This window comes from Spodoptera frugiperda, chromosome 19 (assembly GCF_023101765.2).
Source record: "Spodoptera frugiperda isolate SF20-4 chromosome 19, AGI-APGP_CSIRO_Sfru_2.0, whole genome shotgun sequence".
Taxonomy (NCBI): domain Eukaryota; kingdom Metazoa; phylum Arthropoda; class Insecta; order Lepidoptera; family Noctuidae; genus Spodoptera; species Spodoptera frugiperda.
Genome location: NC_064230.1, coordinates 2,273,180 through 2,287,892, shown reverse-complemented (window position 1 = coordinate 2,287,892; position 14,713 = coordinate 2,273,180). Strand labels below are relative to the sequence as shown.

General features: G+C 36.7%; 3 protein-coding genes across 4 annotated transcripts in view; 2 read left to right on the top strand and 1 right to left on the bottom strand.

Annotated features, from left to right (window-relative positions):
* Window positions 1–14,713, top strand: part of LOC118281136 (ATP-dependent RNA helicase abstrakt) — a 209,380-nt gene that overhangs the window by 183,875 nt on the left and 10,792 nt on the right. The gene's annotated exons all lie outside the window — the stretch shown is intronic.
* On the top strand, window positions 2,895–11,140 carry LOC118280886 (putative uncharacterized protein DDB_G0282133). The gene is made up of 6 exons (XM_050700630.1): window positions 2,895–2,913; window positions 3,737–3,993; window positions 4,458–5,784; window positions 7,062–7,174; window positions 9,906–10,034; window positions 10,659–11,140. Exons 1-6 carry the CDS (start codon window positions 2,895–2,897, stop codon window positions 11,121–11,123), a joined length of 2,310 nt encoding a protein of 769 aa, XP_050556587.1. The 3' UTR covers window positions 11,124–11,140.
* Window positions 12,376–14,114, bottom strand: LOC118280971 (28S ribosomal protein S35, mitochondrial). Its single transcript, XM_035601389.2, has 2 exons — window positions 13,795–14,114; window positions 12,376–13,220 (listed from the first exon to the last, which is right to left on the bottom strand). The coding sequence occupies exons 1-2, from the start codon at window positions 14,023–14,025 to the stop codon at window positions 12,417–12,419; spliced, it is 1,035 nt and encodes a 344-aa protein (XP_035457282.2). The 5' UTR covers window positions 14,026–14,114; the 3' UTR covers window positions 12,376–12,416.

Genomic DNA, 14,713 nt, shown 5'->3' with positions numbered 1-14,713 from the left:
GCTCATTCGTGTCGAAGCATGGCTCTCCCACACTGTACTTATAACTCCAAAATTTGTGTAGGTACCTAATTTTATTTCATTAGCCTATTCCTTCATCGAAATAAATATAATGTAGGTAATCTCATAAAGTTAAAAATCCCAATAAAATTTACTTAAATGTAGGTAACAAAATAAAACGCGGTCGGGCGCCTAAATCACATTCATTGCGCATGCGCTAACCAGCGACTAGCGCTGTCTTCTAATACCACAGATAATGTAATGAAAGCATCTAGGTACAGTTGTTCTGCATTGAAAATGACAATGCCAGATCCTGTCCCACTCAATTTCATCAACGTACAAGAAATGTAAATTAGTAAAAAAAAAATGTAATGAAAATAGGACCCTTGGTTACTTAACTATTATTCTGATAAACTTGCGGATAAAAATTAGGGAATAAAAAAAAGTCAAGGCCTTTTTTACTGTTTCTATGGCGACCATCTGCGTTTCTTAGTACGCTTACACTAGGAACAAAACGAGTCATTCAATAAAAAAAGATGTACCTACCTACATCCTAAGAAATAATTAATTCTTATATTTTAATATGTAGGTAAATCTAAATAAATACTAAATTAACAAACACAAATAAGACAAACCCTTTTAACGTAAAATAATTGTAATAAGGATGAACTATTTACAATTGATTTGATATAAAAAAATTACTTAATATTATAAAAACTTTTTTTTTTATGGAACGCGCCGTAAACGAGCAGACGTATCACCTGATGGTAAGCAATCGCTACCGCCCATGGACACTTGAAACACCAGAGGCGTTACAAGTCCGTTGCCGGCCTTTTAGGGGTTAGGAATTTAAGGGTTGTTGGGAATCAGGGATTGGATAGATTGAGAGGGGAGGAATTGGGTCTCCGGTAACCTCACTTACACAACGCAAGCGTTATTTCACGTCGGTTTTCTGCTCGGCCGTGGTATCACTCCGGTCGAGCCGGCCCATTCATGCCGAAGCATGGCTCTCACACATTTACTTTCTTCATTCTTCAAAGTTCTTCGTAAGACTGATATCGCTTTTACTGATCACATCGTATATTAGAATGTCGTCGGCGTATGTACGTTTTTTGAACACGCATTTTTCTATCATTATCAACGTGCTAACAGCTGAAACAAAGAATTTATTTTATGGTATAATCCGTTAAGTCTTTGACTGCCAATAGAAAACTGTTGAAGGCAAATCCTCCGCTAACGTCGGTCACCGGTGACCACCACGGCGTTCAATGTGTTAAACGAGCAGACGTATTACCTGATTGTAAGCAATCGCCGCCGCCTATGGACACTAGAAACACCAGAGGCGTTACAAGCGCGTTGCCGGCCTTTTGGGGTTAGGAATTTAAGGGTTGTTGGGGAATCAGGGATTGGGTAGATTGGGAAGGGGGGAATTGGGCCTTTACTTTTATTTGAGTACTACTGCATTGGAAAACTGTATCTGCAGACTAAATAAGGTATTGTAAGAAAATCCTGGCGGACTACCTAGCGGGTTACCGGATTATTTACATTTACATTTGATGGGTCGACGTTTGGCCGCTATCTCACCTGATGGTAAGTGATGATGCGGCCTACGGTGGAGCATGTCTGCCCATAAGCAACCTATTCACTCGGGCTTTGAAGACACCCAGGTTATACCCATCAGGAAACACAGACTCCGGCAAGGAGTTCTACTCCCTAGCAGTTCGCACAAGGAAGCTTGAAGCGAAGCGCTTCGTGCGAGTGAATGGGATATCTACCATAAAGCGGTGACGCCTCACCGATTGTCTTGTGGTTCGAAGATGGAAAGGACTAGGGGGAATCAAGTTGTGCAATTCCTGTTTATGAGTCACCACGCGGGCATAACTGCGGTTAACAGAAACATAGATTACAATACACTAACCGGGTCTCTGAACGGTGGTAATGGTCATTCGTTCAATCTTATGCTCCTCTTTCCAATGAAAGAACATTTTTCTTATGATAGCAATGACTAGGACTATCATGAATAGACTGAGGCCAAACAATATTGTGTATAGCGCCATTGAGTAACGTTGATAATGCTATAAAATACATTTTGTTGTTGTATTTTGTTAATATTTTCGTGTTTTCTATCTATGTTTTGACATGGTTGTGATTGTGACAAATCTCCGGCATTTTTGGGTGACTTGTGAAATGTAGGTAAAAATCTATATTAAAAGCAAAGAGGTTTTGATGTTATGCAAACTTTTTGCTGTCAAAATTAATAAAGGAGGATGTCAAAGTTTCTATGAAATCTGGTCCCACCTTCCAATAGCTATGTGTGTTACATCATTGGATAGGTAATTTTGAGCTGAATAAAAGTTACTATGGCGCCAAGTTCCAAATCTTAGTCCGTTCAGAGTTATTCTTTATTAAACTGACTTTAGTTAAGCTATTGGAAGGTGGGGCCAGGATTTGCATCCTCCTTTTCTTGTTTTTTTACATAACTATAGACAAACAATATTCTGAATATTGTTCAATAATAAAATTGTTCTTTACTTAATCTAACTATCAATTGTTTTAATAAAAGTAATAAAGGGTACCTAGTAGGTATGAAGTGATTAATAAATACCCAACCTAGATTAAATCGAAAATATTAAGTCATATGGATAAAATAAACTTAAAAAAAAATCATTTCCTTACAATTGCATCCATAAACAATATTTTTTCATATTTTTTTTATCAGGCACAATACAATGATACCATCCTGCATATTTAATGACGAATAAAAAAAAACAAAATATCTATGGTATCGTGGCGCGAAATTATTTTATTGTTTATTAACTTTAATCTGCGTAATTAATTCTATTTACAATGAAATTACATTAAAATATATTTATTGCACTGGAAATTGATAAAACATAATGGGTTTCGATGACTATGGTGAGTGAAATTTCTAAAAAATATTTTTAAGATTATACGTTCTTAAAACTCATCGAAGTGTATTTCTAGGGAGTTTTCGCTAATTAGTTATGACATTAGAGTGGTTTTCCACTAGAAATATGCTATGTAGTATTGCTACGAATATGTAATAGCTAACCAGTGGAGCTATGTGACCGTTTCCACTGATACTACGCTATGTAGCTGTGCGAGAAAGATGCGCAGCTCGAGTATGCGATGTATCGATAGTAGGAAGCCATCGATAGCACGAATATTTCCATATAAAAAACATAGCTTAGCTAATTCCGTTTCCCCCAGGGCTAAGCTGTGTGTATGTGAATATAATTGGTGGAAGCCAAACGCATCCACAGCAACGTAGCATAGCATGTCTCTGGTGGAAAAGCAGCCTTAACATTATTGTACCTAATAGACGATACGGTAATAAGCTGGCACGATTATTTCGAATTCCTTGCCAAGTTGCACGGCATTTGCGGAAATCCATGCTACACTAACATTACATTAGATTTTTAGTTTTAATTCCGCTTTTACATGTATTTTTTAACTTACATTGCTACGGGAGCCGCCGAGTCAACACCTCTTAAGGATGCTCCGTGGAGGAGCGAAACATATGTCGAGTGGTATATTGCATGTTGCATCTCTGCTTTATGAGCATTTAATTGCGGGCGGGAGGTGGTGCTGCACACCGCATGTAAAAAAATACATGTATAAGCTTATACATGTATAACAAAAATATTATGTTAATGGAGATGAATGAAACTAAATATTATACATTTTTATTAAAATAAAAATTTCCACACTTCCACAGCTTATCACATATACCAAAAACATCGTTTAGCAACAGCATTAGCAATAATAAAGTCAAAACCAAAGAATATAAACACAGAAGAATATTTAGATAAATTAAAATCTGACGTTGGCAAAATGAATGACGATGACGATGAAACCGTTTGTAGTGATGATTTCCTAATGGACGATGATGATATGAACGATAGTGTGACTATATTGAAGGATTTTGATGATGAAATCATTGGTCATCTGGTTGGAGGTGATGATGGTGGTCAAGTAAGAGATTTTATTGATTTTTCATTGATAAATGATATTTATTTTTGCAAATAGGTTACAATGTAACTCTTCTACACGTCATTCTCTTAAATAACTAGATGAGGTCGGCATTTCCTATCGGGCTCCTCTGAGAAGAAATGCCGAAACAAACTCAGAGGTCATTGTCTCTTTTAAAGACCAGACAATATCAATTAAAGATTGTTAGTATATTTTAATAATGTCGCCCCATTAGGATTTTCTCCTGTGTCGTGTGTGCGTTTACAAACATACAAGTTCACATACATATGACACCCAGACCCGAAACCACATTACACACTTATATCATTTACCACTTACACATTATAGTATCGTTGTTCAACTGAGAATTTGAACCGGAGATATCTTACTCAGCAGTAGAATCACAGGTCTTTTCGATCAAAAAGTGAGTTTAGATGAGTATTTTAAAGCTACTGTTCTCTTTTCAGCCAACTCAGACCTCTGAAAATAACTCACAAACAACCTTTTATGAAAGCTCACAGTCAACCGCTGAAAATATAGCTAAAACTAATTCAGATACTGTAAAAACTGCTGAAACTAATGAAATATTACATAAAAACTTAGTAATTCAGGTTCAAAATGAACCTAAAGAGCTAACTACTAATATAAGCACTAATTTGGACCTAAACGCTGAAATGCAACTTGGTGAAAAACGTCAAAATAATTCAAAAGATAAAACTATCAACGAAAATACAGACGCAACGTTTTTTGACTCTCAGGAAACTCAAATCTATACAGTTTACGGTTTCAGTCAGAATTATACGCATTACAGTCAGAGTCAAAGTCAAAATAATGTTTCGATTCCAAAACAATACTTGTATAAGAGTTTTACTCCTAGTGAAACTAAAATATTGAATGCCAATAATGTTCAAAGGAAAGATAAAATTGAAATGGATAGATTAAATGAAAATAATAGTAATAACTGTACAGTCTTTGACGGTAATAATACTATTACAAGAGAAACTATTAATAATACAGGTAAAAATAATAATATAGATAAAGATTTAAATTCAAATAAGGTAATAAGTCAAGAAAATAACGACATATTCATTGTAAATGAGAATAATAAAGATTCTAATATGAATAAAGAAGTAATTGTTAATAATCACAGTCAATATTCCCAAAGTATTGACGATTACTTTTATGAAATGCAAAGTTTTCATGATAATAACGCGACAAGTATGGATATAGATACTGAAATTGTTGCTGAAAACCCAGTTTCCAATGTAACTATAGCAAATACAGAGAAATATAATGAAAATAGTGAATTTAATAATGCAAATCTTTGCCAATTTAAAGACTTAACTAAAAACATTGAGAGAAATACTTATACAGACGTAATTTCCAATAAAAACAATGACAATTTCGGACAGAAGAATACAAATCTTCTTCAAAATAAAGATTTAACAGAATGTGTTAATACAAATACTCTTCAAAATAGAGATTTTACAGAAGATTATCCAAAAAAGACATACGAAAACGCAATTTCGGATAAAAGTAATGAAAATTTCATACCAAACGACACAAATCTTCTGCACAATACCGACTTAACAGAAGAATGCAAAATAACGGAAGAAGATTACGATTCGGATGAAATAATTTCGTATAAAGTGCTTGAAGAATTTAACAAGGTGAAGATTTTTGTTAGGAGACCAAATAGAAGAATGTCTTGTGATAGTTATTCTTCTGATTCGGGCTACAGAAGCGATTCACAAAGAAGTAATCGGAGTGGTAAGTGCTACGATATTATAACAGGTATGCAATATTAGAACTTGAGACGGGATATTTACCATGTTTATTTATGTCTATGAGTTTCCGATATTTCGGCACTGTTGCAAGCGCCATGATCACAGATGAACTCTGTTCATCCGTAATTATCCCGTTTAAAGTTCTAATATTATCTAGTGTTAGTGACCCAAAATTCAGGCAAGAAGTAATTTCGTTAGAAAACACAGGTTGATAATCAAAAATTTTGTGAAACAACGCTTGCGTTGTGATTCGTCGAGTGAGTGAGGTTACTGGAGGCTCAATTACCCAATCTAGCCAATTCCTGAATCCCTAATCCTCAAATTCTTAACCATCCCCAAAACGTTGGCAACGCATTTATAAAGCCTCTGGTGTTTCAAGTATCCATGGGCGGCGGCGATTGCTTACCATCAGGTGATCCCTCAGCTCGTTTGCTCGTTTATTCCATAAAAAAATTTAGATGCCAAAGGACATGGCTAAACCAAAGTATCGTCCATACTCGTAACCCGTACAAATAAATATTGTATAAATATGGTACCTAGCAATAAATAAAGCCGCATAATTAAAAATTGATATTTTGTAATTAAGAAGGTCCGGAAACTTGGCATATCTGCGCAATCCTGAAAATAAAGTAGCGTTCCTACGTCAAACAACGTTACAAAAACTTCAAACTATAACATTGCTGTGAACTTTTACCAAGGCGTTTTGATGTACCTGAGCCGAAAGTTATTTATATATGAGGTAGATAGGTAAACAATTCTGCTTATACTAGATAATGAACACAAAGTAACCAAGGACAGACACAAAATATATAGTAAGATTGAGCAATCTTATAAAAAATATATATTTTGTGTAGATCAAAAAATTTACAATTATTTGGTTTCAGAAAAAAGTCATTATATTACCGTTACTGAAAATTGATGTTCGTTTAATTATTTAGATTTGATTTTCGGGGAAACTAATGTCCTAATAATAGCTTGCAGTACCTACTTCCGTGTTGTCATGTCAAACCACAACAGAAAAAAATCAATTATGAAACTTATTTTTTGTTAATTTTTGTTCACCAAGTTATAAGAATTAGTTAAACACAAAATAATTCATAAGTGAATATTTAAATGATACGGGTTAGTGTGAAATTCGTATTCTTGTTATTATGCCTGGGTCAGTCATTTAGCCATCTCCTTTAGATGCAATCCTGACATTTGGCGTTCCATTGCCTCTGCCTTCCCCAATGGGAGACAGGCGTGAAGATATGTAATGTTCAGCAGTTTTTATATATTTTTCAGCATTACAACTATCAGGATCTTGGGTAAATCAGTCAGGCAGTTGCTTGTTCCATTATCTACTGCAGTGCCCTCTGGTGGCGTCAACCAGAGACATTACAGCCGAAATTGCACAGGTAAGGAATTTATTATATACTAGCTAGCTTCTTCCGTTCGGCTTCACCTGCTTTTCGGTTATTATTAATCGTAGTGTTTTAGACTACTAGCTTACTAGCGGCTTATAAATGCTTATGTGTTATTCCAGACCATAATCTACCCCTGTTCCAAATTTAATTCCAATCCCCCTAGTCCTTTCCATCATCGAACCACAAGACAATCGGCGAGGCGTCACCGCTTCATGGTAGATATCCCACCAACTCGCACGAAACGCTTCGCTTCAAGCTTCCTTGTGCGAACTGCTAGGGAGTGGAACTCCTTGCCGGAGTCTGTGTTTCCTGATGGGTATAACCTGGGCGTCTTCAAAGCCCGAGTGAATAGGTTGCTTATTGGCCGACGAGTTCTATCGTAGGCCGCATCATCGCTTACCACCACGCAAGATAGCGGCCTAACGTCGACCCATCAAACGTAAAAAAAAAATCCTTCAGCCGTTTTGACGTGAATAACAAACATACTTACACACAAATTAATAATAAACTTTCGCATTTAAATATCAGTGAGTAGCATGAAGCAAGTACAGGTGCTCCTGGGCGGCGGCGATTGCTTACCATCAGGTGATCCGTCTGCTCGTTTACCGGCTTATACCATAAAAAACATCTACAGAGAAATAAGTTTAAAAAAAGCATCTACCCACTAAAATTGCAAAGTTTATTATTTGTATTAAATAGTAACAAAAAATCAACCTATCAAAAAGGGATGATGACAGGGTATGAAAATTAATAATCTATTTAGTCCGTCAGTTAGGTAATGAAAAAATATTAGACACGTAATTTCTTATTTTGTCATATAAGATAACAACACTTAGATAAAACGAATCAAAGTTTAGGAGTGGGAGGTAACTATGTCATTTCTCCGTATAAAATGTACCTAGAAATGACGTCACGCGATAATTCAAATCGATATATCCTGGAAAGTACCTATTTGTTTCCGTAAGAAAATAAAAAATAGGTAAGTAGGTACGTGTTTAATGTTTTAAATAAATCTACAAGACGGACATTGAAATAAAAATTAGTCGTCTACCCTATTATCTATCGACCATCGGGTAAGGCATGCTACACACCTTAAGATTTGCCTTACAGTTTTAACTGTACAGTAGGACTGTACAGTTCCCCATTCCCGAACAACAACCCTTAAATTCCTGACTCCCAAAAAGCCGGTAACTCACTTGTAAAGCCTCTGGTGTTTCAAGTGTCCATGGGCGGCGGCGATTGCTTACCTTCAGGTAATACGTCTGACCGATTACCGGCATGTCTCTTAAAAAAAAAATTGTTTAGTTTCCTAGGTCAAAAATAAATTAAGTGTTTTGACATATAATAAAAAATATCCCAAAATAATCGTACTTTCATTGATTAAATTGACGATACGATTTATTTATTTAATTTTTCTAGCTAATTTTAGAGAAGTAGGCATGCTATTTGACGCAAAAAAATTGTAAAGGCATAAGTTGCGATCTCCTAAAAAATTCATAGAAAAGTAACGTTTTTGACATTTCGATAAAAGTATTGAATTTGTGTAGTTGGAAACTACCGTATTGTAGGTTCATACAAACTACACATCTTACTTCAACAGTTTGCTTAAAACATTACTACGATTTAGGCTGCTTTTCCACTAGATATGTGCTATGCTACGTTACTGTAGATGCGTTTGGTTTCCATCAATCATATTCATTGGTACACATAGCTTAGCACTATTGGAAACGGACAGATACGTGCTATGGATGGCTTCCCTACTATCGATATATCGCATGCTCGAGCTGCGCATCTTCCTCGCACAGCTGCATAGCTTAGTATCAGTGGAAACGGTCACATAGTTTCACAGCTTAGCTTATTACATCTTCGTAGCATAGCTACATAGCATATCTCTGGTGGAAAAGCACTTTTAACTTAACAGTCCGATTGTAGGTAGGTACAGTTAAATCGTAAGGTGTATAGCGTGCTTAAGACGTGAATGCTATAACATTTTATTATATTTTAGTTTTTAAGAAGGTAGGTAGTCCGAATATTCAACAAATTGGCTAGTCACTGATCTATATCTTACTAAATTCCTAACCCCCAAAAGGCTGACAACGCACTTGTAACGCTTCTGGTGTTTTGGGTGTCCATGGACGGCGGCGATTGCTTACCTTCAGGTGATACGTCTGCTCGTTTACCGGATTATATCATAAAAAAATATTAATATTATAAATGCGAAAGTTTGTGAGTGAGTTTGCGTGTATGTTTGTTACTCAATCACGTCAAAACGACTAAAGGGATTAGGATGAAATTTTGAACAGGGGTAGATTAGGGTCTGGAATAACACATAGGCGACTTTTTATCCCACGGTAACACGATTATGTCGCGTAAGGCTGAACAAATTTTGATGCAGTTTTCAGCATAGTATTTTTCAGACTTAGGTAGAAGGATTTGGGTATATTATCCTACTTCAAAAAAAATTAAGGTTCGCACTTTACATTTTAAAGGTGGTTTATTAAGACTACAGATGGGGCCCAGTAGGGCTGATGCCCTATCCGGAGCTGCGGACAACGTAACAGGTTACCGGGGCTCCGGCTCAAAGCAGGAAAAGGAACGGGGTGATTTTTAGTCAGTAAAAGTCTGACACTCCCTCTCGCCTCGCCCAAGGCGGGAGAAGTCATTGGATGATTTTCCCACCTCAAAAAAGGCGGTTTATTAAAAAATATTTATTTATTTGTAGGTACTAGGTGAATTAATAGACAAACTGCATGAAGAGGAGAAATATCCTTCGTTTCTAGAAGAATTATTGGAAACTATAGACGTTACTTTGCAACAAGTTTTTGAGGGGGTAAACAGTGAAGAAAATGAGGTAAGATAATGTTTTATGGATGTTTTAAAAACTAGAAATAAAGAAAAAACATTTATTCCACACGCAAAATTAACAAGTGACATACCTAATATGTAGTTTACACAAATTGGAGCTGCGGACTACCTAGCGGGTTTACCGGGGCTCCGGCTCGACAAGCAGGAGTAGGAACGGGGTGGTTTTTAGTCAGTAAGACACTACCTCTCGCTTCGCCCAGGGCAGGAGGAGTCATAGATTGATTTTCCCCCATTAAAAAAAAGTTTACACAAATATTTGTTAATACGTGAGCTTTTATGTAAAAAAATGTCCCAAGTTTGCGGTGCAACAGGAGGCAAACGAGCAGACAGATCACCTGATGGTAAGCGATTAGCGCCGGCACTGGACACCCGCAACACCAGAGGAGTTATAGGTACGTTGTCAGCTTTGGAAAATCATTTGTCATTTGCCATATTCCGCGTCGTGTGTCGCGTGAATATGAGCCTCTAGCATGGCTTGAAACTAGTCGAGTACCTCGTCAAACAGTTACGTGAGTAAGCCGATCACAAAAAATAATTTATTACATTGTTTGAACTACCTTAATATGTTACTTTATTAACCATGACCTAATCAAATCATTTTTCTTTACAGTTCCTAAAAAAAGACGAGAGAATCCAAAGGATTTTACTACTGAACAAATCTGTTCACATACAGAGACATACAATAGAAAAAATCACATATATACTAGAAATATTCCATTCAAATATCACGGAAATCGACTCAATTTACGAAATACAAAATATAGATGAAATAGAAAACGTTTCATATATCTTCCACATACTAGAAATTTTACTAAAAAAGTATTTAAAAAATAAACAAGTAGATAGCCAAGTTACAACGCAAAATTCTCAAGAAATCTTGAAAAAAAGTAGCATAACCGACATTTGGAGGAAAAAATGGAATCCGTCTCAAAAAAAATTGGAGGGTAGTCGTGAAAAGAAATGCGTTTTAAAGGAACTAAGTGATATTTTGAACAAAATTGTAGTCGACTGCGTATCTTCTTACAGTTTAGTCGCCTATTCAGCGCTTAAATGTTTTAATTCAATGCAAAATTAAATAAAAATGTGTATTTACATAATATTTGTGTATTTCTTCACTGCCTCGTTGGTCGAGTGGTCGCAAGTGCGACTGCCGGACAAGGTCTCGGGTTCGATTCCCGGGTTAGACAAAGTATTACTGGGATTTTTTTCGGATTTTGCAGCACGGAGTCTGGATTTGTGCCCAGTATATGGCAATAGGATCACCCCCTATTACATGGGACTTATAACACAAATGGTGAAAAGTGGGTATACATTGTATAGCGGCATTACGTGGCGTAATGTGCATCTCTACCTACCCCTTCGGAGATAAAAATACGTGTGTGTTTTTTCATTATTAGGATGTTTTTCCACCAGAGATGTGCTATGTAGCTATGCTAAGAAGATGTAATAGCTAAGCTGTGAAACTATGTGATCGTTCCCACTGACATTAAGTTATGTAGCTGTGCGAGAAAGATGCGCAGGTGCTATGTATCGATAGTAGGGAAGCCATCCATAGCACAGATCCATTTCCAGCGTTGTTTCACGTCGGTTTTCTGTGAGGCCGTGGTACTCCGGTCGAGCCGACCCATTCGCGCCGAAGCATAGGTCTCCCACACTTAAGACTCATAATCATAACTGGTACTTATTACATACATAATACAACGTCACGCCTCTTATCCCCGAAGGGGTAGACAGAGGTGAACATTACGGCACGTAATGCCGCTATACAACACATACGACTGTTTCGTTGGTCAAGTGCTCGCAAGCGACTGCCGGACAAGAGGTCTCGGGTTCGATTCCCGGGTCGGTCAAAGTATTACTGGCTTTTTTCGGTTTTTCGAAAATTTCTCAGTAGTAGCACGGAGTCTAAAATTGTGTCCAGTATAATTATGGTAATAGGCTTACCCCCTATTACAAAGGACTTATAATACACCAGTGAAAAGTGACATACATAATACATTAGATTTAGATTTGAGCCACGATCGTCCCACTGCAAGGCAAAGGCCTCCCTACTTTCCTTCCACTCCTCTCTGTTTAAACCTTTTTGTAGCCAATCCTTGTCATAAATGTCAAGTTCGTCCCGCCATCTCTCCTTTTGGGTCTGTCGCGACGTCTGTATACATGCGGTAGACGTGACCAGCCCAGTTCCACTTCAAGCTGGCGGCTTTATGATCAACGTCGATAATTTTAGTTGTGAGCGCAGCATATTCCTAGGATACTGCGCTCCATGGTCCGCTGGTAAACCTTACATAATGCATAATACCTACTATATCTAAATAAAAAACAAATTAACGAACTAAATACAACTTTATTTACACACACAATTAACTTACACAACTTTCTTCTCCGGTAATCCTAATAATTTCCTTACGGAGTCACCGTACTTTCTAACCGTTTCATCACTTTCTCCATCGTTCATCAAACTTGAGACCGCATCTTTATAACCCTCAGCGTTCGGAATCACGGACACATCAAAACTCCTATACTCATCTTCGGATAATTCTTTAAACTCATTCTTTGTACGCATAAACCAATTGACTAAACTCTTCTTCGAAGCGTTGTTATTCCATTCGTAATACTCCATATCTTCCTCAGTTTTCTCTTTCTCCCATTCTTCTACGTTCCACGCTTCATGGTAACACGCAGTTAAAAGATAATTCACATAATCCAAGTTCTGAACTCTCACCGGACATCGGTCTGCGGTTATTGTGACAAGATCTGTCTCCTTATCATACCGTTCACCGACTAAACGGATGAACTTGTCTCTCGAATGCTTGTCTAGTTTCAGTGTTGATAGCTTGAAACGGAGTGTTACGACTCTTGCTAAAGGGTTTCGGATCGATGGGCTAGCGTGACAGTAGTCTGATGTGATGATTTCAACTGGGTAATGCTTTTCTATTGCCTCTTCGGAGTTCAAAAGGCTTGGCCACTCCGTACAAAACTGTTTTAGGGCTTCACATTGACTCTTAATGACCGGTGGTGTTAAATGCAGGAAATTTGGTATCTTCATCAACTCTGCGTTAGCTTTCTTGCCTGGTGGTGCTTGGCCCTTTGATACGTAGCCCTGACGGAGTGGTAACGGTACTGATGATGGGTGAAATGTCTTCGGACCAGGCCAAACGTTGCCCCATTTCTGGAATGATGGAAATATTTCAATTATATTAGGTTTATTTGTAAGTATGTATGGATTATTGAAATGATAGGTATTTAGGCTACATAATGGCTCTATTACAAGTCAATATTTTAAATTAAGCTAGATCTTCATCTAACTTAGATAATAATTTCCTATTATCTGGCAATTCCTATCTTTGTACTCTGATCTGAAGCAAATTGAGAGGTAATGGTGTCTGATCATGATGTATGGAACTCATAATATAACTGAGAAAAACAATTTCGGGGAATAAAAAGGGACAAGAAGCATACTCTTAAAGGTGTTATGTTCAGAAAATAAATATCACTATTATAAACGCGAAAGTTAGAGATACAATTAAGTACATCAGAAACAGCTGAAGGGATTGGTATGAAATTGCAACAAGGGGTAGATTATGGTCTGGAATAACACATAGGCTACTTTTTATCCCAAGGGACAGCGAATGTAGCCGCTAGCTAAAGCTATTATACAAATAGAATCGAAAACTATTTCGTTTTCACGTGAACGTTAGTTGGTCAGCTGATGACGTAGAAATAAGAGTTTATAAATAAATTACCTGGTCTAAGGCCATTCTGTCAGCTCTATCAGGTTGTATATCAGCCCTCCGAACGACTCTCCTCTGCATTCTATCCTTCTTTTTCAAAATATCGAGCACCCTAAATTCTTCTTCCTCATTATCATCTTTTTTCATCACGCTATCGGCTGTAGTCGAATTTAAGCGCCATAATTTCACATTGTACACTGTCGCCAAGCTGTTAGGCTTGTAATTTCTCATAAATAAACTCATTTTGTTTTATTTTTATGTGAAAAATTAATTGGAAACTAAAATTCCATTTTGAGGTTAGAAGTTTCACAGATAAAAACAAAGTTGTTCACTGTTCAGGCAGAGCCATGAAAGTTCAATGTTCCATTTCACGTGTGAGTCTGTTAGCAAATAGCATGCGAATAGTAAAAACTACCGACCTTTTAAATAGTTTTTATTTTTATTTAACCATACAAATATTTTGAGTCGATGAGTTGATTTTTAGTGTCAGTTAGTCAGTATTAATAGCTTTGTAGACATTTTGTAGATCATACAGTACAGCTATGGGGATGTGGACCGGATGCCGATTGCCGACTCACAGGCCAAATATAAACAGAGTAGATAAATCCTAAGTGTAATGTTAATTAAGAAATACAAAATTACTATTTAGATATATGTACATGAAATAAAAGTAAAGAAATAGGTACAACTTAATAAATTAAAACAAAAATAAGAAAAAAATAAAAACAACAAATTGGGTTGTTGAAAATTGTAATCAACCTAGTGGAGGCCTGGAGTGGAGGACTAAGGGGAGGACTTTGTTCAGCCATGGACGTCTCTCGGCTGATGATGATGAAATTGTAATCAATCTTATTACCACATTTCTAAAACAAAATCCAATAAAAGGCATTTTTATATAAAAAAATCAGTTCAGAATTCTTAGTTTACTAGT